This window comes from Hyaena hyaena, unplaced genomic scaffold, assembly GCF_003009895.1.
Source record: "Hyaena hyaena isolate Hyena2069 unplaced genomic scaffold, ASM300989v1 scaffold_36, whole genome shotgun sequence".
NCBI lineage: Eukaryota > Metazoa > Chordata > Mammalia > Carnivora > Hyaenidae > Hyaena > Hyaena hyaena.
This window is the reverse complement of record NW_024080668.1, coordinates 5422144-5446984: the sequence shown is the minus strand read 5'-3', so window position 1 is coordinate 5446984 and position 24841 is coordinate 5422144. Positions and strand designations below refer to the sequence as shown.

The 24841-nt window shown below is 51.4% G+C and overlaps 1 protein-coding gene across 1 annotated transcript; it reads right to left on the bottom strand.

Annotated features, from left to right (window-relative positions):
- Positions 1 to 605: 605 nt before the first annotated feature.
- LOC120229900 (nicotinamide N-methyltransferase-like) lies at positions 606 to 4520 on the bottom strand. The gene is made up of 3 exons (XM_039229221.1): positions 4327 to 4520; positions 2716 to 2923; positions 606 to 1603 (listed from the first exon to the last, which is right to left on the bottom strand). The coding sequence occupies exons 1-3, from the start codon at positions 4475 to 4477 to the stop codon at positions 1171 to 1173; spliced, it is 792 nt and encodes a 263-aa protein (XP_039085152.1). The 5' UTR covers positions 4478 to 4520; the 3' UTR covers positions 606 to 1170.
- Positions 4521 to 24841: the final 20321 nt, after the last annotated feature.

Sequence of the window (24841 nt, the reverse complement as noted above, 5' to 3'; positions counted from 1 at the left end):
GAATGTGATCAAGGCCTCAGATATTGCAACTGTGTTTACTGTGAGGACCAGCCCTTGGCAAACTTTCTGACACTTTCCTCGCACAGTGCCTGGCTTTGCGCAGGCACTCAACAAATATTTGTTGGATGAATAAATCACTTGCTTACCCACTTCCCACCTCCCACTAACCGTCCCCGCTTGGGCAAATGCTCTGCCCACTTGAAGTGCTGGTCTGAGCTACTACGCCAGAGCCCAGGGTGTTTTATCAGGGACCTCCAGGGACAGTGCCACCAATTTTGTACCCGGGTGTCAGTTCTTCCTGAAGTTCACCAAACGCACTATGTTATTTCTTCTTGGTCTCAGCACACACTACTGCTCTTCGTAGACTATTCCTGCCCCATTCTTTTACTTGGCTCACTCCCCACGCACCCCTCACATCTCACTGCTCTGTTGCTACTTCCTTCAAAAGTCTTTTCCAAGTGCCCCATGCCTGTCCCCAGCTGGCTTAGGTGGGTCGCACTGGACAAAGGAGAACTTCTCCAACTCCCTTTAGAACTGCTTATTCCACGCACATGGAAGGTCGGTGAAAACAAGTACGACATCGCATACATAGTTATTTACCAGGTGTGTTCATGTTATATATTTGGGGAGTCACAATAAGTCTGGGGAAGGGTCTTAATATTTCCATTTCAGATATGGGGAAACTGGGGCTCTGAGATATTAATGGCCTACCTATCATCACAAGAGCCAAGTACCAAAATCCATGTCTTCTTGTGCCAAAGCCTGTGTTCTTTTCATTTTGTTGGACGGGACAGTGGTCTCATCGGCGGGGGTGAAGATGCGGATGAGGAATGAGCTCCGAAGGCGAGAAGTCCACAGATGCTTCATGTACAAGAGCGTGGGGACTCTACCCTCTTCGCACCCATGCAACCCTGAGGTGCCCTCAAAACTAGGGGAGGCAAAGCTTTATTTCTCTGGCCCAATTCTTCCCCAACCCTGGGACTTCGGCAGAGGATATTATAAAGTTCTCTGCTTGAGATGAACAGCCCTAATTATCTGGCGATCATGTATAATAAGACTCTAAAAGCATTTGCTGGGAAGGGTTCTAAAAAATGCCGACTGAGCACAGAGGAAAGCAAATGGTGTGGCCGAAGGACCCTGCACGCTCACACCCCTTCCGAGTCGGCTACGTTAGTCGTTTCTCTGGGCCACAAAGACAAACAACCCCGTGTAGTTTGAATCCTTATCCGACAGGGTCTCGGCCATCCGCGTCGTTGTCTCCAGCTTCTCGATGGTGAAGCCGGATGCCAGCAGAGCTTCACACACCAATTTCTCCTTCAGGGGAAGACAGGGGAACTTCTTGTCCCCTACCATGAAGAAGTTGCTGCCAAAGGTCCCGCCCAGCACCAGATGGCCCCTGGGCCGGAGCAGGGTCCTGAGGTGACGCAGGGCAGCCCGGAAGGCCTCCTCGGTGAGGCAGGCAGCCTCCAGACACAGGGAGGAGAGGACGCAGTCCGCCAGGGGCAGCACTGCGGGTTCCAGGGGCTGCTCTTTATGAACGTCGCACTTGAGCACCTGTCGCACGGTTCTCCTGAGCCGCTCCTCCTTCTCAGCCCACTTGTCTCTGGGTGGAGGGAAGAGGGAAGGGTGGCCAGCTGGGTCAGCCTCATCGTGCAAGAGGCGTACATCACACTCGCCATTCTCTGCCTTTCACACGGATTCCCAGAATATCAAGTCACCAGACTTACAGACCAGGAAACTGAGTCCCAGAAAGGGGTACAGTCATGAAGGCAGCTGTGGACAAAGTCAAAGCCGAGGACCTGGAAACCCCGACCTTTCCACCTGTAGGCCCTCACTGAGCAATGCATGCCTGGCACATGGCTTTTCTCTCTCCACTAGGCCCATGTTTAAATGACCCTGGTAAGTGCAACAAGAAATGGAAAGTCAGCCTCAAGTCAGCTGAGCAGAGCTACAGAGCCAGCTTGGCCGCCTTTGCTGGGGGCCTCCGGGGTCTCCCCGTGTCTCCTGGCCACCCCACTCAACCTCCTCATCACTTTATACATTCTCTTCTTACCTACACCTCTTCTCTGCACACAGGACCCATTCATATTGAGGTACAATGAGGACTGGCACTTAAAGGTTTACTCTTTACAGTTCTATATTTTTAAAAAGTCACAGTCTAGGCAAAAGGAATCATGATCAATGTATGTCTGCAACCATCTTACCTAACTGGGGAGAATGTTATTCGGGGAGTGGAGGTGCCATGGTGGACCTTCCTGGTGCCCTGAAATTATTCAAGGTCTTAATTTTAGGCCCGCCTCTTGCGATCTACAGAAAGATTCCATGAGTCTGGAGCCACCTGCAGGTTGTAATTGGAACAGCAGGCCATTGGCCAATCAGAACGGCTGTCTGCCCTCAACCACCAGCTGGCTGCCACCCTGTAGGTCCACATCAGCCTTGGGTCACGCCTTGGCATTCTCGGTAGGCACTCATGACAATTCCCTTTTGGCTCTGGGTCTGTCTATAACCATCTGTTTCTGTTCCCTCTTTCGTTCTTTACTGGATTCACGTCACCCTCTTCCTCCATTCTTCTTCTTGGGGCCCCGCTAACTTCCTTCCTTCTTAGTCCCCACCTGCCTTGCCATTTCCACACGAGGCCCGTGATAAGTTCTCGATTCGGAGAGCTAAGTGCAGCTCGCGTCCTGGCGACCCCGAAGCAAACCACAAACCCCTTACCTGTCCCCCTCAAGCTCACACGCATGTTTCACCACTGGGGACCAGTCAAATGCCCCTGGAATCTTCTTCAGCCACTTTTCCAGCTCCAGGCGGTTCTTGTCCGTGTAGTCAGTGGCAATGATCTCCTCGAAACACTCGCAGGCGGAGAGGAGCTGGTAAATGCTGGGCCCAGAGCCAATGTCAATCAGGAGCTTTCCTTTCAGCCCACCTGTTACAGAACAGACACGTTCTAAGCCGTCAGCACCAAAGCACCGCTCTGAGGGCCTCCCAAAGGCTCCTCTCTCTCTTTCTCACTTGGAGAGGCTGTAGGAGTCAATCATTTGGGACCGTAAACTCCAGCATTCGGGGTACTGCCTGCCCGGACAGCCTTAGGTACCGCACACACTGCCAGCACTGGGCGTGGAGACGGAGGAAGGAGGGGAGAGTGAGCAGCAGGAGAGCCTATCTGGGGTGGGTGAGGGGGGAACTATTACTAGAGGACCAGCTTTGTCATTTCAACTGCCAATTTACCACTGTAAATAAGTGTTCAGAGAAGGAATCTGGTCACATTCCCAGGGACACTGGCTTCCACATTCCAAGCACTCTTCACTGAAGGGTCCTATGGCCCCACTGAGACCATCTATAACATTCCAAAGATCAATCAGCAGACATTTATTGGGCACCAACTGTATTCCTAGGAACTCTCTTAGCAGTGTGAGAAGTGGAAGGAGAATACGGACCTGCCCACAGGGCCTTTGGCCTCCCCTTCTCTCCAGCCAGGGAGGGGCTGGGTTAGCACAAAACAGCAGCAGCATTTGGAATCTGGCAAGGGGCTTCCAAGATAAACAACAAGGCAGCAAGGACCAAAAACCAGCTAGACTGAGGGATCCTGACCCCTGAGCTAGGCCTGCTCCTTTGTTCCTGGATTCTGCTGCTACGTGTTGCTTGTTTCCCCTTCATTCGTGTTACCTTGGAGGCTCACCCGAGGCAAGCATCAAGGGTTTAAGAAAATCTGATAGCAGGAGATTGTTAATTGGGGGAATTCTACCTATTGGGTTATGTTTCCTTCTCATGTGAATCATGAAAAGATCCCCATTATTTGATTTTAGTGGTCCAGGCTGCCGAGCACCTTTCTCCCCAAAGGGGCAAGTCTGAGAGCCACCCACCCACGATGTCTCCACGAGCCGCAGTGGTAATCACACAGAAGAGCGAGTGAACGCTTCCTATGCTGAATTTGGAAAGAGGCTTTCTGGGCTTTCTGATGCCCCGCGCAGCTTCTTTGGCTAGGGACTTCTTTTGTTAGAAGACAGGACTATTCAGGACCATGAAAGGTCACAGCTCCTCAACCTCATGGGAAGAGAAAAGCTTGCCCAGAGACCTCAGAGCGGTTTGGGGCATCCCACCACGTGCTATACATCAAGTACGTCTACACTCATCCCATAGAGCGGGTCTACAACGTCTCCAGGTCCAAAGTTCCAGTCAGTTGTCTAGCCACCCTCTCTCCCCACCCCTAGCCCCACTCCCACCCTGGAACTCGCCCTGGGGTTGAAGAAGACCAGCATCTGATTTTTAAATTTGCATCCCTACCCTTCCCCCCCACAAACCTCCTCCAGGGTTCAAGGAAACTAGTACCTGATTTAAAAATGGAGTGGTAGTGTTTTAGTAGGAAATTGAGGCATTCATCACCCACAGGGCTCTGGCCCATCTTGAAGTAGTTCAGGTAGACTGTGGGTTCAAAATACGTCTGGTAGATATCTGGCGTCGTGGATTCCTGGAGAGCCATAGAGAATCCTGAGTTTTGTCTGGGAAGGAGCAGGCAGCCTGATGCACGGGGGCCTTCCTAGTGGAATTCAGACTCGGTCACTCTGCCTGGCCTCAAATACTTGGGTGAAGACCAGAACAGCCAATGAAAGCATTCCGTGAGCCCTCCCCCCTTCAGCCATTAGCCTCTGTCACACTTGGCAACTCCTGTCCTGTTCTCCAGTTCCCTCTGCAAGTAGTGGGCCCCTCCTCGCCCCCACCCCAGTCTCCAGCCTTGTCAGTGCATTTGGCTCGTGTGGCAGGATCCCTAGGCCCTTCTGCTCCACAGTATTGCATCGTGCTCTACAGTGGGTTTTCAAACTATGAGAAAAGCACGTAGAGTTTTTAATCGTCTCCCCTGTGACCGCCAGTATCTATGGCTATTCTGAGGAAGGATACGTCTTAGTTGTTTTTTGATCTTTAGTGTTTTCTTTTTTTTTTTTTTAATTTTTAATGTTTATTTATTTTTGAGAGAGAGAGAGTGAGAAAGAGTGTATGAGCAGGTGAGGGGCAGAGGGAGAGGGAGACACAGAATCCGAAGCAGGCTTCAGGCTCTGAGCTGTCAGCACAGAGCCTGATGCGGGGCTTGAACTCATGGACTGCGAGATCATGACCTGACGCTTAACCGACTGAGCCACGCAGGTGCCCCAGTCTTTAGCGTTTTCTGGACTACGCCCACTCCCACAATGCCTGGTTTCGGCCCCAGACAACTTATTGGATGTGGACAATACCTAGAAAGTAGAGAAGCTAAGAGGAGCAAGTTTTAGCTGAGGGGTGAGGAGGAGAAGATAATGACCAGAGATGGGTTTAGTTTTGAGACACTCAGGTTGGGGCTGAAAAACCTAACCTAACCTGGATCCAAGTCTGGAACGACAGAGAGATCTGAGCTGGAGCTACCGATGTGGAATGAACACACAAAAACTACTTATTCTATAACTGAACGGAATTTCTTCGTCAAGTCCCATTCAACTGGGTGGCAGACATTATATCTCAATCACTTAGAGGCTTCCTTCCCCAGGCCCCAGGCCCCAGGGAGAGGGAATTCATGTGGTGCTGGGCAAGGACAGCTGGCATTTGTCCACGCTGCTGACATCTACTAATATTCCATTGCATAACCCGTCTCAGACTGCTGATTAACAAGGGTTGCAACATTCCCTTTTGGGAACCTCCATGCCCCTGTCTCTCCCTCCACCCTATTTCCATTTCCCACTCCGAAGCAAAGGAGGTCACTCTGCCACTCCCACAGGATGCTCCGGGCTGTGAAGTAACCGCAGTAACATTTCTTCTGCTCTGGTACCATATTGAGAGTCTCGGGTTTCAACACTTCCTTAGCCTCTACTCCGGGAAAGGGCATAGGCCTCCTTTGTTCACATTTTCTTCAACAAATAAGGATAGAGGAGATACCAAAATGTAATTAGTAACACAAATCTGATTGATTTACATATTGAGCTCTGCAGTCTGAACACAGAAAGTATATACCCTTTGTGAAAGCTGTCCATGGAATATTCAGGAATTTTCTGTATATGAGACAACAGAGAAATTATAAAACTTCTCCAAAGTAGAAATACTATAAAATAAAATACTCAGATCAAAATGCAATAAAACAGATATTCATTACAAAACCAGAAGAAGAAGATAAGATACTGTACCACACACAAAAATGTTTTTACTTATTATTTATTTTTTATTAAAAAAATTTTTTTAGTTTATTTATTTTGAGAGAGAGAGCACAAGCATGGGAGGGGCAGAGAGAGAGAGAGAGAGACAGAGAATTCCAAGCAGGCTCTGCACTGTCAGGGCAGAGGCTGGTGGGGGGGTTCAAACTCACAAAATGCAAGATCATGACCTGAGCCAAAACCAAGAGTTGGCCACTCAATTGACTGAGCCACCCATGGACCCCTATTTTTTATTTTTTAAAGTTTATTTATTTATTTTGGTAAGGACAAAGAAAGAGGGAGACAGAGAATCCCAAGCAGGCTCCACACAGAGTGCAGAGGCTGACGTAGGACACAGACCCATGAAACTGTGAGATCATGACGTGGACTGAAACCAAGAGTTGGATGTTCAGCCGGCTGAGCTACCTAGGTACCCCCAGAAAATTCTTAAGGTTTATTTATTTACTTATTTTGAGAGAGCGGGAGACAGAGAGAGAGAGTGGGGGAGGAGCAGAGAGAGGGAGAAAAAATCCCAAGCAGGCTTTGCACTGCCAGCGTGGAGCCTGTTTTGGGGCTCAGACCCACAAATGGTGAGACCATGACCTGAACTGAAACCAAGCGTCAAACACTTAATTGATTGAGCCCCCCAGGTGCCCCTCTACCACACAGAAATGTTTAAATTTTCTCTGAAACATTCTTGGATCGATGAGAAAAGGCAAACAAACATTTTTAAATATATAGAGAAAACAATCACATAGATGAAAAGCTATAAGATACACAACAGTGGGGAATTTATGATCTTAAATATTTATATTAAAGAACAGAAAAAAAAATAATAAATTTGGGAACTACATCCAGACTTTAAAAGGATAACAAACACATTTAAAGAAAGCATAAGGATAAAATGAATAAGAAGAAAAGCCAACATGAATACATGGACAGGTAAGGAGCACAGAAGCCAAACTGGAGGGAGGGAGGGAGCTGGAGGCGGGAGGCAGCGAGGAACACCGGGAAGGTAAGTGACAGTTCCAAACACTTGGTTCGGAAAGGGAAGAAAGGCACCAGCCACCAGCCACACGTGCATAGCCTCAGCCAGAGCGAAAAACACTACATATTTTGGCAGTAGAGCAAAAGGCAAGGATAGGGGCCAATGCAAGTCAAATTTAGAGAAATGAGTGGAAATCGGAGAGTTCACAGCTGGAAATTGTGTTTTTGCTGAAAATGAGAAGGAAAGTACATGTGTGTGAGGTTCGAGGCAGCACCAACAGTCCGTGGAAGGCAAAGACGAGGGAAAGACAGAATTGTTAGGTATTTTCAAAGGCCTAGATGACTCAGTACAAATTCGGTCTTGGTAGTTCGGTGTGATTTTTCCTCCAGAAAATCTGAAAAGTCTGGGTAGGGGAGAAGCAAAGACACAAGGTTGAGGTCACATTGGGATTTTCCTGGGCAAGTGGGATGTAAGGTGAATGGGCAACAAAGTCGAGGGACAGCCATCTGCCTATTCATTCATTCAAAACACATTCATCGAGCACCTATTACATAATATAATAGGCTAATATTGAAGAGCGCAGACTCTGGAGCTAAACTGCCTAGATTCAAAATCTACCTCCACTATTTATACGATACATCCTTGGATGAGTGATTTAATCTATTTTTTTGTCCCCTCCCCTTTTATCTGGAGTTCATGATGTTAACAGCCTACCTCACAGAAGTGTTGAGAGCAGTAAATGAGTTCAAATAAATAATTTACTCAACATAAATAACTCCAAGAATTTGGAACAGCAATGTCACTTCTGGCCACGCCAGAGTAACAGATACTGGAATTGCCTTTCACCATAAAAACTACCAAACTGAACCGAATGTGTGACCCTGCTGCTTTCAGGGATTGGCTAACAGACAGCACAGAACCGCAGTCCCATGAAGTGAGCCTGAGCTTTTACCAGCTCTCTGCCTGGGGACACTCTCCTGAGACGGCGAAATCCAAGAAGAGCCCAGTAGTCTTGCCGAGCCGAGAAGGCCAAGATCAGAATCTGGAGCTGCTAGTCGGGACTGCGTGGGGCTGGAGCCAAGGAGGAGGGAGTCATGTGGGTGGGGGCCCAAAGTCCATGTGGGTGTGCATTCTTTTGCTAGAGTTGCTAAAACAAAATACCACAAACTGGGCGGCTTAGCCAACAGAAGCTTACTCTCTCACAGTTCTGGAGGCTGGAAGTCTGGATCAAGGCGTCTAGCAGCGTTAGTGTGTTTTGAGGGCCGTGAATGAGAATCTGTTCCATGCCTCTCCCCTGGTGTCTGGTGGTTGCCATCAATCTTGGACATTCCTTGGCTTGTAGGTGCATCACCTGGATCTCTCCCTTCATCTTCCCATGGCTTTCTCTCTGTGTCCAGTTCCCCTTTTTAGAAGGACACTGGTTATACTGGATGAAGACCCACCCTAAAGTCTTCATTTTAATTTAACGACCTCTGTGACAACCCCATTTCCAAATAAAGGTCATATTCTAGAGTACTGGGGGATTGGGCTTCAATGTATCTTTTCGGGGGAACGCAATTTAACCCAGACCAGGGACTCCCTGTCAGTTTCTGTCAAGAACTGGGCTGCACAGGCACAAACTGAGACTTCATAAGAGACTGTGTAGCTGAGGAGTCGAGTGCAGAATGGAAACACTAGCAGTCACAGAGTGCTGGGAGTCATCGTTTCAGCCAGAGTAGAGAGAGCTTCCCATTGCCCCATTCAGCTGCCAGACCAGAAACGTTATGCTTTGGGAAGAAGGATCGTGCTCTAGAATAAAGGCTACTTTAGATTTACCCTAACAACCCCCTTGACAGGTGCAAGGAACGCCTCTAAGAGATTAATCACTTGCCAAAACAAAACACAACACTCTTTAAAGGAAAACAAAATAATCCGGACTCTTTCCAATAGATCACCCACAATATCTAGCCTACAGTAAAAACCTCCTAGATATTCCAGGAACCAGGAAGAGGTTACCCATAAAAATAAAAGCTATCCATGGAAACAGACTCTGAGATCATCTGTATGATGAATGGACCAGGACCTTAAGGCAGTTATGCAGAATGTGTCCAAGGAGTTAAAGAAAAATACAGTCTTAATGAACAGCAAACAGGGAATCTCAAAAGAGAAATGAAACTTCTGTTTTGTAAAGAAATTCTAGACTGGAATATACCATTTCCGAAGTGAGGAAACCACTGGTGGCTTTAACAGCAGATTGGAAATTGGCAGAAGTCAGAGCCCATAAACGTGATGACAGAGACATAAAATCTGTGTATAACCTTTGACTCCCCCCAAAAGTTACCTACTGATAGCTTACTGTTGACCAGAAGCTTTACCGTAAGTGTAAATAGGGCATTCATTAACCCATATTTTGTATGTTATGTGTATAATACACTGTGTTCTTACAATGATGCAAGCTGGAGAAAAGAAAATGTAATGAAGAAAATCATAAGGAAGAGGAAATATATTTACAGCACCATTCTGTAGTTATTGAAAAAAGTCACGTATAATGGACCCGTGTAGTTCAAACCCGTGTTGTACGAGGGTCAACTGTAATTACCCCTTTTCTCAACAAGTCAACAACATGGGCGGGCGTGGATCTGAAACGAACAACAGACAGATGCAGTGTGTGGTCCTAGCATGGCTCCTAATACAAACAGATTGACTCTCAAAAGTCATTTTTGGGGCAATCAGGAAAATCTGAACATGGACCGAGCGATGGTACTAAGAAATCACTGCTAATTTTTGAAGGCATATAATGCCATTAAAGAAATGCAAGAAACATTCATTTAAAAATGCATACATTGGGGGCGCCTGGGTGGCTCAGTCAGTTAAGCATCCGACTCTTAATTTCGGCTCAGGTCATGATCTCGTGGTTCGTGAGTTTAAGCCCGATGTGAGGCTATGCACTGACAGCATGGAGCCTGCTTGGGATTCTCTCACTTCTTCTCTCTCTGCTCCTCCCCTGCTTTAGCTTTACCTCAAAATAAATAAACTTAAAAAAATGCATAGATTGAAGTAAGCAGGTGGGAGGAAGCGGCAGGATGCCTGGGATTTTCTTTAAAATACTTCAGCAGAAACAAAGAAGAGAAAATGAAAGAAAAAGAAAGGAAACTGAGGACAGGTAAAGCGAGCGGGTAAAATCCTGATAGTGTTGGATCTGGGTGACAGGTTTTCTGAGGGGTTCAATATTATCCTACTTTTTGTGTATCTTCGAAACTTGTCAGCAAAACAAGTTTTCGACAAAGATCGCAAATTGTGTCTGGCACACGGTGTTCCGTAAGCGTGTGTTCTCATAACAACGGCGTGGCAAGCGCCATTCTGAAACTCAGGGATGTGGTGGCAGAGGCCGACGGGACCCTGGCTCTCACAGAGGCTCCTCTGGATGAGTATAAATAAAGAAGAGAATGTAGATGGTGATAAACGTGATGAAAATCAACCTATAGATGGCATGGTCAGGGAAGACCCCATTAAGAGGCAATATTTGGGCTGAGACCTGAATTACACCAGAAGGAGGCCGTGATGACAATCAACCTATAGATGGCATGGTCAGGGAAGACCCCATTAAGAGGCAATATTTGGGCTGAGACCTGAATTACACCAGAAGGAGGCAGGCAGGAAAGACAAAAGGAAGAGAGGGCTCTCGGCAGAGGGAACAGCATCTGCAAACGTCTGCCCTGTCTGAGGGCGGACGGAAGACAGTGAGGCTGGGGAGTGGTAGAAGGGAAGTGAGAGGTCAGAGAGGTAGACCTGGTCAGGTTATTTAGGACCTTCAGCAGCAGCAAGGAGAGCGTAGCTAGAAAAACTGGAAGGCCTTTGCTAGGCCGGAACAGTACATTTGGGGAAATTCCTGCCTGCAATAACCCTGGAGGCAGACCAAGTGTCTTCCGAGCACAGAGTGAGGAAAGAAGCAGATGTTAGTGGAAACAAGTTGCTGTCCAGCTTTGCAGCAAGATATTCTTAGCAAGGGATCAGTTCAGGAAAGAAATGGCAAGTTTCCAAGAAGAAATGAAGGAACATAGGGGAAATCCAGAAATTTGTGTTTTCTTGGATAGATGTAAGCTCACTGCTTCTATGCGCTGAATTACAAGAAATAAGACTGGACAAGCTTTCAGGCAATAAAGGCTCATTATTTAAAACTCTCTTACAAAGGGATCTGGTTCTGTGGCAAACATCAAATTAAGAGTGTTGCCTTGGGGCGCCCGGGTGGCTCAGTCGGTTAAGCAATCAACTTTGGCTCAGCTCATGATCTCACTGTTCTGGAGTTCGAGCCCCGTGTTGGGCTCTGTGCTGACAGCTCAGAGCCTGGAGCCTGCTTCAGATTCTGTGTCTCCCTCTCTCTCTGCCCCTTGTCTTCTTGCACCCTGTCTCTCTCTCTCTCAAAAATAAACATTAGTTTTTCTTTTTTTAATAAAAGAGAGTTGCCTTTTCAGGGCGCCTGGGTGGCTCAGGCAGTTAAACTTCTGACTCTTGGTCTCGGCTCAGGTCATGATCTCACGGGTTCACGGGTTCGAGCCCCATGGCGGGCTCTATGCTGGCAGCACAGAGCCTGCTTGGGATTCTCTCTCTCCCTCTCTCTCTGCCCCTCCCTTGCTCGTGTGCTCTCTCCCTCCCTTTCTCTCAAATAAATAAATATACACTTAAAGAAAAAAAAAGTGTCACCTTTCCAGATGGCCCCAAGGTAGCCAACGGGAAGCTGACAAGGAGGCTCAGATTTGAGGGAGAAAACAATTAGTAGTAATAATAATAATAAAAGAGTGTTCGACAGCTAGAGAAGCCCTGCAGGGGTGATTACCAGCTTGAGGGATGGACTGGAAGCAGAGGTCCGAAGCCTGGTTTTAAAGAAACAGAGTTGCCAAATATCCATGAACCCAGCCTAATAATGCCTTGAACCACACTCGTTCCCCCAATTTATACAAGTGGGAATTGGGCTGGTGGTGAAACTATAGTCCCAAGGGAGGCCCAAGTTCAAGGACCCACTTTGGATGTGGCCAGGGCAGATAGTAGTCAAGAGATGCTCTCCCACAGGCTGGACCCAAGAACTTCCGCCAGTGACGAGGGTACTTTTCCAAGAGAGGAGATCCAAGGTCTAATTAAAGAACTTTTTCCACTACTGGGGCAGGGAACCTTCACAGATGCCTGTGTGCTGGGCTCCATCAGCTCTGGAACAGGGACGTGTATGCGCTCCGTTCTTTTCGTGGCCAAAGGGCATTTTTGCTGTAAAGGGCACAAGGGGATTGGACACCATCTCCCAAAAACTCATGTCCACTCTAAGCTCAAAACATGACCTTACTGAGGGACGCCTGAGCGGCTCAGTCGGTTAAGCGTTCAGCGCAATTTAAGCTCAGGTCATGATCTCACCGTTCATGGGACAGAGCCATGTGTCCGGCTCTGTGCTGACGGTGCAGAGCCTGCTTGGGACTCTCCGGCTCTCTCTGCCCCTCCCCTGCTAATGCACGGGTGCACGCTCTCTCTCTCTCTCTCTCTCAAAATAAATAAATAAACTTAAAAAAAAAAAAGAGAGAATATGACCTTACATAGAAATGGGGCCTTTGCTGACGTGACGAAGGTGAGGACAGAGAGGCGATTGTACTGGATGAGGTGGGCCCTAAATGCACTGAGACAGTAAACCACACAGAGACCCCCACAGAGGTGGGGCTGCTGCACAGGCCAGGGGACGCAGGAGCCAGCAGGAGCTAGACGAGAAAAATTCTCCCCTAGAATCTTCAGAAACAATGAGTCTCTACCGACATCCTGCTTTCAGGCTTCTGGTTCCCACAACTGTGGGAGAATAAACTTGTGTTGGTTTAAGCCACCAAGTTGCAGAAATTTCTTATGCCAGCCTTAGGAGTCTAACGCAGAGTGTCCTGCCCTTTAAAGGCCTCTGTCCAGGGGCGCTTGAGCGGCTCAGCGGGTTTAGTGTCCCACTCTTGACCTCCGCTCCGGTCATGATCTCAGCATTTAATGGGTTTGAGCCTGGCATCAGGCTCTGCACAGCACTGACCATGGGGCGCCTGCTTGGGATCCTCTTTCTCACTCTCTCCCTCTCTGTCCCCTCTCCCAACATGGTATCCCTCAAAATAAACTAAAAAAAAAAAAAAAAAAAAAAATAAGCCTCTGTCTAGCAATGGCACAAACGACTCCTATTCACACTGACTGCTGGCCCTCAGTCACCTGGCCACCCCGAAGTACAAGGGAAATACAGTCTTTAATTTACACCGGGGGAAAGAGAGAAAACTGATGGCCACAGAAAGCACAGGTCACTAAATATTTTCATATCGCATAGAATAGACTATTGTCATTAATTTTAGCCATAAACTTATACAGATACCCTGTTCTATGTTCACAGAGCTCACGGTGAAGACTGCATATCGCCCAGAGATCCCGAATTTTGAAACAGATCCAAACAACAGGATGAATTTTCCACCGTTTCTCTTTGGGGGTGAGTATGTTCTTTGAGTGGGAAGAGGAGGGTAAACAGATATTTGGTGACAGCCAGATTGTGGCAGAAAGTGCTTGCTCTTCCCTGAAAATCAATCTGTCTGTCCGTTGGACAGAACTGGACTACATTTTCCAGTCTCCCTTGAGTTGGGTGTGGCCACGTGACTGAGGGCAATCCGGTGGGGTGAGAGCAGGAGAGATCCATATACGTACACATTTCTGGGAAAAGTCATTAAGCTCTCTTCAGACTCTCTCTCCCCTTCCTTCTGGATAGACAAGGAAGGTGACAAGGTTTTGAGAGAAAGCAGAACCAGAAGACGTAGAGAACTCAGTGGAAAACTCAAGACTGTAGATAAAAACTGGGGAGTCATTCGCACATACTAAAAGCGATAGAAGTAGATTGACAAAGTTAAGAGGTTCGAGGAAGCCTTTAGAGAGAGCCGAATGGAACACCCCACGTTCCAGCAGAGGAAGAAGAAGGAGCTAGCCAATGACACTGAGGAGCAGCAGCTGGTGAGGTCGGGAAAAACCAGAAGAGTGTTCCCAAAAGAAGCCAGTTACGTAGAAAGCCGAGAAAGCAAATAGGATAAAGGCAGCCAAGTAGTCGTATTTTAGAAGACGGAGCCACTGACGGGCTTGAGACGACAACATCCATGGAGTAGCAGAGACAAACTCAGAGCAAAAGCTGTAAGAAAAATGAAGAGGGTGTCGGTACGCAGCTCTCTCTAGAATTTTGTTGTTTGGAGGAGGGGGGTTTGGATGGCAACCCAAGGGGACATGGAGTCATGTTACGCTGGGAGATGTTTGTAAGCTGATGGGAACAATCTGGTGCAGAGGGAGAAATGGATGCAGCAGAGAGAAGCGGAAAGAAGGTGCAGATTTTGGAAAGACTGACCCAGAGCCCAAGGGGAGGAGCTGACCTTCCACAGGAGGACTCTTCTCTCTGTCTGTCTCTGACAGAGGGGTTTGTCTCTGTTAGGCTTCTCCAAAGATGGCGCCAGGCTCCTGAAGGCAGGCGGGCAGAGAGCTGGACTAATGTTATGTTGTTCTTGGTGCTTATTTTCTTTTGTTGTCCTTGAGACTTTCAAGAAATCTAATTTAAATATTCCAGCCTGGTCTCGGCTGTGCTGTGGGGAATTAAGGGAAAGGTCAAGTACTGCTGCTTGGGATAGGGTATTAAGGAGGAATGCTAATTGGCAAGAGATTTCTGAGGATAAAGTGAATATTAGGTCAAACTAGGGAGGTCCAACCCCATGCCCTCCCCTCCCCCCCCCCATTCTGTGACTCCCTCCCTTCTCAAATGGGGATTTATTAGGGAAAAATCCTTACCTTGATCAGACTAACCTTCATGCATGCATTTCCCCGTTGTCACCACCTAGTGTCACTAGAAGCTCACTTAAGCCAAAACCGCATCTTGGGTGGTGGGAGAAACTCCCAGTGAAAATGCTGCTTTTGGAAGAAGTGCTAAGCTGTGATTGAAATGAGATGTATCCTTTGCTCTGAGGATTTTACAGCTGCAGAGTCAAAGAGTCAGAAATCTAGTGTTGGGAAGGGTTTTACAACGCATTTAGTTGCATCCCTTGGATGGCCGGAGGTGCCAAGACACAGCCTCCTGCTGCCGTCTCCCAGGTCCTCCATGAGCCAGATCTGGGCTCTCAGCTCCTGGTGCAACCCTTCCCTGGCCCGCCTGCTTCTCCCAGTAGCAAAGATTTTGAGGAGCTGGATTCCGACAGAGGTTGACCTTCCCTCAGGGGAGACGAGGCTCCGTGGGCACCTGGGGTTTGGACGAGCTGACAGAAGCTTCCAATCCAGCCTCTTGGGGATGGGAGGGTAGGGATAGGCATGACCAGTTGGCCAGTGCGGGAAAAGGTAGGAGGAAAATGGTCGGGATTGAAAAATTGACTCAGGAGAACTTCTGGAAAGTCCACTTGAACTTCCTCCCAAGTTAAACCGTTCTTTCTCTGGTATGAGTCTGGACCACATTCTCCCTTTATCCAGCCCAACCTGGTATAGCGGGGACCCAAAGAACCAAAGCCGCTCAGAAGAGGACACCCCTTCCTTCCCAATCCCTTTCCAGACCTTCCAAATGGTCAGACGTGCCTGCAGCCCGTACCCACTAGGTGGCGACAGAGTCCCAGCAATGCCAGCAGAGGACTCCTCCACTCCGGGGTCCTGGCCATGAGGGTTCCTGCCTCGGGAAGGACCATCTAGGCCAGCAGCTCCCCTCCTGTGCCAGCCCTAAGCGTGCCCCCCCTCCATTTATAGCTTTGATTTTTAGAGAGCACCATGGTTTTGAGAAAGCTGATTCACATGACTTCTTCCAGCCGATGACTGTCCTGAGGGTCGAAGGGTCACACGTTACTGTTCCCCACTTTACAAGATGGACCTTAGAGCAGTTCTCAACTGCAGTCAAGGTCAAAGAGTGAACGGCAGAGCTGGCCTCAGACCCAGGGCCTCCTGACTCTGAGCCCCCTGTTCATTCTGCCAGAGCCCCACCGCCCCTCTTCCTGCGGGGGGGGAGGGGGTGTTGCGTGTCCAGCACACCAGCCACCTTGCTATTTCAAATCAAAGTTGAGCCTGGGTGCTTGAATCCACGGGTCCGTACGCTGCCCATCTGGCCTGCAGAACCCCGCCATGCCCCAGGGCCAGGGCCCGGATCTGCCTCACGGGACGTGAGGGCACGCAGAGACACAGGCAGAGACACAGGCAGCTCGGCCCCGGGCATGGCTGTCCTCCAGAGCAAGAGATCGGGGAGGCGCTACCCGGAAGCCCACAGCTGGCCTGTGCTCCCCAGAGTTGCCCCATGTGAGGCCTAGAGGAAGCGGGGGTAGGGGTGTGGTGGCTAAGGTCTGCCCTGGGAGAGGCCACTAAGAATGAAGGAAAGGCTCTAGTGCCTATGTTTCCAGCAAATTCTGGGCGAGCAGGTGAATAAGGCAGACAAGGCTGGGAGACAGAGGTTTTGATTCAATGGGCTTCTTTCCACATGGCAAACAGTGGAGGCCAGGAGCCCGGCAGGTAAAGGGAAATGTCAGACTGTGGGAGTGGGGGGGGGCAGTGGGAGTGTTGGGGGTGACATCTGATGGGGGGGCATCTTGACAAGCAGCATCTCGGAGGAGTAAGAACAAGGCTGTTGGAATGACAAGTCTTGGCTTCAAGCCCCACCTTCACCACTGACAGCTGGAGTCACAGCCTCAGTTTACCCATCTGCTCAATGCAGCCAGTGCTCAGCACCTCGTGGGAGTTGTGAAAGCCCAAGGGGAGCTCCGGAGAGGCCTAGACACGGAAGAAGATCCTTGTGCAGGGAGAGCTGGGCTGTGATGCGTGCTGGTCTCCATAGAGGAGTCAGAACCAGAGAAGGAACCCCTCCCTTGGGCCTGGGAGGGCGCATGGACAAAGGCAATTGTTCTCACGGTTGTCTGGGCTCGGGGACGCCGAGAGGGTGGCAGATTCGGGGGCTCCGTGCCAGGCTGCAACTCCGCACCCTGCCTCGCCGAGGGGGACGCAGAGAAACGGGGTGCCGCCAGCCGGCGTACAGTTGGGAGCGGCCGAGAGCAGCGGCTTTGCTATTAATGTAGTCGGTAAATAAATAAAGGAGGGCTTAAGCTTAGTGTACAGCAATCAGTTTAGAGCTACAGGGTAATTAGCCCTGCAGGGGGTGGCGGGGCTGCAGAGTCAGGTTTAAATGAGTGAGTTCACTTTCTCTGAGGCACCCCCTGGAGAGCAGAGAACGCAGCCCAGAGCGGAGCCCGCCCTCCCGCCAGCCCGCAGCGGGCAGGGGCTGGGCGTGCTGATGGCGGGCCGGACCCCGCAGCACGGCAAGAACGAGCTGGGGTGCCCCCCACCACCCCCATCTTGGCCGGGGAGCAGGTGTCTACGTGCGCACACACATCCAGCGGGGCCCGGGCAGCTTTCTGCTGTGAGGCGCCGCTGTCCCGCGTCCTGGGCCGCTGTCCTGCGCCCGTGCGTCCTGTGCCCGTGCTGTCCTGCGCCCGTGCGTCCTGCGCCCGTGCTGTCCTGCGCCCGTGCGGTCCTGCGCCGCTGTCCTGTGTCCTGCGCCGCTGTCCTGTGTCCTGCGCCTGTGTGTCCTGCGCCGCTGTCCTGTATCCTGCGCCCGTGCGTCCTGCGCCCGTGCTGTCCTGCGCCCGTGCTGTCCTGCGCCCGTGCGTCCTGCGCCTGTGCGGTCCTGCGCCCGTGCGGTCCTGCGCCCGTGCTGTCCTGCGCCCGTGCTGTCCTGCGCCCGTGCGTCCTGCGCCCGTGCGGTCCTGCGCCTGTGCGGTCCTGCGCCCGTGCGGTCCTGCGCCTGTGCGTCCTGCGCCGCTGTCCTGTGTCCTGCGCCTGTGCGTCCTGCGCCCGTGCTGTCCTGTGCCTGTGCGTCCTGCGCCCGTGCTGTCCTGTGCCTGTGCGTCCTGCGCCCGTGCGGTCCTGCGCCCGTGCGGTCCTGCGCCCGTGCGGTCCTGCGCCTGTGCGTCCTGCGCCGCTGTCCTGTGTCCTGCGCCTGTGCGTCCTGCGCCCGTGCTGTCCTGTGCCTGTGCGTCCTGCGCCCGTGCGTCCTGCGCCGCTGTCCTGTGTCCTGCGCCTGTGCTGTCCTGCGCCCGTGCTGTCCTGCGCCTGTGCGTCCTGCGCCCGTGCTGTCCTGTGCCTGTGCGTCCTGCGCCGCTGTCCCTGCGTCCTGCGCCGCTGTCCTGTGCTGACATGCACACGGCCCGTGGCAAACAGTTGAGGTGGGCGGCTGTGAGAGGAAGCGGGAGCCTCTATGCTGAGGCCTCTGGGCGCCCGTGGCAGGCAGGCCCGCGGGGGGTGCCCGCCGGGGGGTGCCTGCGCGGACACAGGCTGCGCACCTACTTTCCAGTTTCAGGGACCCTGGCAGCTGCAACCTCAGTCCTGGATGCTAACTGCCTCTCTCCTCCCTTCCTTCGGTCTCTCATCCATTTCTCCAACCACGATGCATGGGTGCCCACCGCGTGCCAGCCAGTGTCGGGCTCTGACAGTAAACAAAGCTGGGGATTACAGGGGCGCCTGGTGGCTCAGTTAAGCCTCCGAGTCTGGATTTCGGCTTAGGTCGTGATATCATGGTTGGTGAGTTCGAGCCCCGTGTTGGACTGTGTGCTGACAATGCAGAGCCTGCTTGGGATTCTCTCTCTCTCTCTCTCTCTCTCTCTCCCTCCCCCCTCCCTTTTTCTGTCCCTCCCTTACACTCTCTCTCAAAATAAACATAAAAAAAGAAAGCAGGTGATTAGAGTGCACTACAACGAAAGATCCCCTGGAGTGGGACCAGGGAAGGTTTGCTCGAGGCTGGGTTTGAGCTGAGGCGTGAAAATGAGACAGTGAGGTGAGGGGAGCCTGCATCAGCACCGCACCGAAGAGGAAGCAGCACGTGCAAAGGCCCACAGGGGAACGCAGCTTAGTGTCTTCCAGGAACCGCTTGGGGTCCAGGTGTCTGGAGCATAGAGTGGGAGCAGCTGCAGAATGTGGGGGTCCCCCCTGAGACAAGGCTGGGGTGGTGAGCACAGGAGCTCTGTCACGGAGGGTCTCTTAAGCCTTGTTAGGGAGTTTGAATTCCACCCTAGGAGTCCCCACCAGGGACTTGAATCAAAGGGAGGACATGATGCTATCTGCATCTTTGGAAAATCCCTCTGGGCTGCCACACATCAGCACAAAGGATGGAGCAGAGGGAGGCAGGGCACCTGGGGTCGGTCCCCCTCTGCCCTCTCCCCTTCCTGGTGGGAGGAGCGAAGGGCTCCCCAGGCAGCCGGGTGGGGAGAGCTGGACACAGACGGCCTGGCTTCACACTTGGCCCGCCATCTGCCTCTCTCTCCCGCCACAATGTGCCTGAGTCTTCAGCAAGTCTCCCGGCTCTGGGCCTCCGCTCTCCCACCTTTGCCCCTCAGAGCTGGAAAGACAGCTGTTAGAGGCGGAGAGCATGTGACCCACGTGCCCACCTGAGCCGGAGTGGCCTCGGCCGGGGAGGGACACTGCATGTGCATCGGGGGCTCCAACTCATGTCCTCGGAAGCACGTTCGGGAGGGACGTAGCCCGGCCCCTCTTCTGACCCCAGCAGAGCGCCCCCGCGGCCAGCGCCTTCCTGGAGGAGGCGGCCCACTGCTGCAGGCCGGGGCAGAGGGCAGCAGGGCTGGGCTGGCGGGGGCGGGAGGGTGGGGACCGAGTCAGGCCCCAGAGCGTTCTCAGGCTGGCCGGGCCAGGGCCCCTTTCTCTCCATGAGATCATATCTGGGTCAAAGAGCATGTAAAGCAGGCAGACCCCAGCGGCCACACAAAGCCCATTCAGCCCAGCCCTATTCACTTACCTCCTCTCCCCCAGAGCCCACACCACAGCGACCCCAGCGCAGCGCCTAAGCCCCAGCTTTGATGTCCAAGAACAGAAAACGGCATTAAATGTTGTTTTAAAGAGGGAGTGCTCGCTGCCCTCCCATCTGTCAAGAGAAAGCTGAGGCCCGAGGGGGAGGGGTGTGGGGGAAGGGCGGGAGGCCTGGGGGACCTCGGAGAGGGGACCCAGAGCAGAAAGGGACGCATGCTGAGGAACGGGGGGCAGAGGCTCAAAATCAAACCAAATAGAGTTTTGGCCAAGGGCCGGTTTCCAAGATGAGCGATATGGGGAGACGAGAGAGAATGTGGGAGCCAGAGACACGAAGGCCAGGAGAAACCTCAAAAAAACAGGAGTAATGCGAGAAGACAAGGTTAGAGGAATAGAGAGAGGATGGGAAAGAACAATGAGGGGGCAGAGCAGAGAGAAAAGGAGAGAAGAAAGTAGAGGAGCCAAGTAGTAAAGGCGGGGAGCGTGCCCTCCTGTGTCCCTTCCTCCTCCGGGGTCACCGGGCCGTCCCAGGTAAGTGTGGTTCCCGGTGGGTCTCTGCTGGTAGACCTGGGGCCTCGCGGAGTTGAAAGGTGCCCCTTCCTGGGGCGCCTGGGTGGCTTAGTCGGTTGAGCGTCCGACTTTCGCTTAGGTCATGATCTCGCGGTTCGTGGGTTCGAGCCCCGCGTCGGGCTCTGTGCTGACTGCCAGCTCGGAGCCTGGAGCCTGTTTCGGAGTCTGTGTCTCCCTCTCTCTCTGACCCTCCCCTGCTCACGCTGTCTCTCTCTCTCCTAGAAATAAAAATATTAAAAAAAAAAAAAAAAAGAAAAAAAGAAAGGTGCCGCTTCCAGTCCAGGCCCAGGGCAGGCAGGTTAGGCAGAGATCCAGGCCTTCCGGGCAGGGTGTGGTGTGGGGAGGGGTCAGGCGGCCCCTCGGTTGGCCCCTGTGTGGGGCCACTGTGTCCCTACGTCTAGGCGAGGGGACAGAGGATTTTGGCTGGAGCCGGACAGGTAGGCCGGCCTCCACAGGGGTGCTAGGCCAGCGCATCTAGGAGTCAGTGGGGCCGGTGGAAGAACTCTAGGCGGCAGTGCTGCCGTCCCCAGGGAGAGGAGGGAAGGAAAACATGTAGAAGCCGCCTCGGGCCAAGGACAGGGCGAGGGCGTGGGAGGCAGTCATGTCCATCGAGTTTCGTGGGAACGCGTCATTCTGTTAGTGGTGATGTCGGGCTCGCACCCCAGCTCCCTCCCACCTGCTCCCCCCGTTCCCATGTCCCTTCTCCACGCCACGTGGCCGCCACACACCCAGCCACCTCCGACGGCGTGGGAGCTTTTTGAGAAATGTCGGGGAGAAGTTGACAATGGCTGTTAGGAAGACCGGACAGGAGGGAGCCCCCTGCCTGTGGAGTCCTGGGAGAAAGCAAACTTGACTCTCAGCATCAGGAGATCTGGATGCAAGTTCTGCCCCCCGCACTTTGCAGCTGCGCCACCCGAGCGGGTTCGAACAGCAGCTAATGGATCCGGGCGCTGTGGCTCAGGGGTGTCCGCTCCCCGAGGACAGGGGCTCCGTCCTGTCCCCACTGTATCACCTGAGCTCACAGCAGTAACTGATCCGAGCTACTGCACGACTGTCTACGTTGAAGAAATAAATGGACAAGTGCGGACTCCATACACTGTTCCAAGGATCAAATGATAGTGAATTTAATGCTATTTTTAAAATAAAAAGTATTAGAAAAATACGTTGCAAAGTGGGTTATGTGCCTTGAAATTATGGCATAAAAGGCCACAGCAATCCACCAAAACTTTCTCTTCCCCCAGCCCCAGCCAGAAATCCCAGGTCCTCTGGTGTCAACCACCCCAGGAAAGTCAGAAAAAACAAAGCAGCTTTCTTGTTTTTTTTTTTTTTTTAAAAAGGGCACGCTTCAAGCCAGAGACAACTGAATTAACTTTATTCTCTTCTAACTGCAGATTCAAGGTATACAACTGAACATTGCTATTTTTCTTATGAGACTTATAAATAAAAATACAAAAAATGTTCACTACAAAAAAATCTACTGTTAGTAGGATGTAAAAAATATTCTCTTTGCTATAGAAGGCACAAACTTCACTTAGTGACACATGGAGAGAGAAAAAAACCTGCAGCAGTAAATTCATTTTTTTCTTTTTCTTTTTTTCCTTTTTAAGTCTTGTCAGAAACACTGAAATTACAAAGAAACGCATCGATCTACACGGAACGAAGGCAGATGCGGAAAGCTGCGACCAGGACCGCACTGACATTGGGTGAACGGGGACTAGACCACGTAGGGGCTGGCAAGCAGGGCTGGGGCTGGGCGGGGGCAGGGGAGCGGGGGAAGGGGACGGGGGTGGGGGGCCGAGAAGGGAAGGGGAGGGCGGTGGGGGAGAGAGAGATTTGTACAAAAAAAAAAAAAAAAAAAGTAACCGGTAAAATTGAAGAAACAAAATTGGGCAGCCTCCTAAAATTAGGCTAAGAGGAGGTGCTGAGGTAGACATGAACTAGAACGTCAATTAATTAAAAACACAGATTCTGTAATACAGAGCAACAGGACTGGCACTTGCGCTGTCACCACAGAAGACAAGCCACAAAAACAAACAAGTAACGAAACGAAACATAATACCCAAACCAAAAGGCTTACTTTTGCTTGGTCCAGCAGGGCAGCGCGGGCCCCCAGTGCTATAATTTACATACATATATATATATATTTATCTTTATATATATGGGTCGGATGTCCTGGCACACCACCACGGCTTAACCTCACAAAGTTCATGCATCACACTACGCGGACAAAGTCTACGACACACACCAGGAGGCTGGTACCCTGTCTGCAAAGCGGGGCTGCCGAGGACCCAGGGAGGCAGGGCTGCCCTCCAACAGGCCTTCGGGGCCTCACCCCTCTCTCCCCACCCTCCTCCCCTGACCCAACCTCCCTGGTCTTGCACCCCTCTCCCGGCTGGCTCTGCCTTCTCCTCCGCCCGTGAGCGCCGCTGAGCAGGGCCAGTCTGGCCTTCTTCCCTCCTACTGACCCATCCAGGTAAGTGCCGCCATGAAGCCCCGGGAAGGAGGAAACCAGATGGAAGTGGAAAAAGACCGAACACAGGCCTAGGAACAATGGACGGCGTCCGATCTTTCCTCTGCTTTCCTAACACGTGGCGCCCCAGCTTTCACTCTTACGGGACTTGCAGGGGACTCTCCGCAAATCTCCTCCTGCCCCGCCACCCCCATGGACGAAGTCCAGAGGCCGTCCCACCACTGCTCACTCCACTGTAAGGAGGTATAAGCCAAACGGCCCCCTTCTCCAGGGCCTTAACACCCTTGCGACCGGCTGTCCCAACAGCCTCCAGAAGGGTACCATACACTTGTGAAAAATTGCAGCAAATATTGTGTTTTTTCTACACATGGAGAAACGTTCAGGCACAAAGACTACACAAGCCTGCATTGCATCCCTGGATTGTACTGAATCACTGGGGCCCCCAGCCTCCCTACCCACCCCTGCACCCCGGATCTACCTTCCCCATATCCGTGGCCTCCTCCAAAGCAGCCCAAAGCAGCAATGATATTTACTATTTTATATCTCTCTCTGGCTATATATATATATATCTATATATTTGTCTATCCTATATACACATAGGATTTTAATGCTTTGAATGAGTGAAGGAGTGAATAGGGAAAGAGCACATGATGGGTAAATGTCACCAAAAGCACTAAGGGACACGCCTGTAGGAGCTGAACACTAGGAAGGGACCGTGAAGCAGCTCGGACTTTCCCGGCTGGAAGTTTCGCTATGCTGGGTAAGGCAGTAGCAGGACGGTCATCAGCGGTATCACAGCGAAAGGCAGCAGGTGGCCAAGGGGCCAGATGGCAGAATGAAAGGGGGAAGAGCGAGCACTCAGCTCTCACCTGGGGAGATGGCACCCTCTGCCGTCCCGGTCTCCCCAGCCCCCTTTACACATCTAAAGACTCCAGATAATTTTTGACCTTCGCCTTGGCAAGGTCAGAATTATTTCGTCTTTGTGAGTAGGAACCTAGCAGAGAGGCATGTTGGCCTCTATTCGGGTGTCGAGGCTTCGTGGGGGTGGGGAGAGCAAAGTCAACATGGGCGTCTCCACTCAGTATCCTTCAGAACCCCCCCCCCTTCCTCACTTCCCCACTAGGGTCCCTCAGGGACGGCAGGGGAAGACAGGTGCTCACTTAGTACCGTCCGATGCTGCAACACCAGATTACAATACTGCATGATTGAACACACAAGCACACACAAAAAGCACACGCACACACACACAAGCACACACACACACAGAGGGATATTTTGGTGGTGGTGGTGGTGGATTTTTTTTTTTTTTTGTCTTTTTTCTTTCCTATTCACATTACAAAAGGAAAGGGCAAGGTCCTGTAGAACTGACGAAGGAACTAACAAACATTACAAAAATATTACAATTTGTAAATATTAGCTCAACCCTCTCAGCGTTTATGAACAGGGCAGGAGACCCAGGCTGCGTGGGAAGGGTGGGCGCCAGTGAGAGGTGTCAGCTAGGTCTATGGAATAGTTTTTTTTTTTTTCCTTCCCCACTGAAGTTGCGTGAGAGCTCACTGTTAAAATACCGTTTTGGGGGTTTAGAGACCCCCTGAGGGCCGCAGCGCCCCTTCTTCCCAGGCTAGGGGAGGAAGCATAGTGCATACACATTTCTTACAGACCGTCCCTCCCCCAGCTGATGCCCCTCTTTTCACATTATCAACACAACTTCTCTAGTCACATAGTTCAAGTTTACCTTTTGTCCTTTCCAAAGCACTAGGTCATTATTACAATTGCAAAACAGCATCCTCCTACCTTATCATCCCCGACCGACAGTCCAGTGACACAGTCCCCCCAAGTTCAGAACCCCCAACACACAATTTTTAAGGCCTTCAGATTTGGCGGGCGAGATTG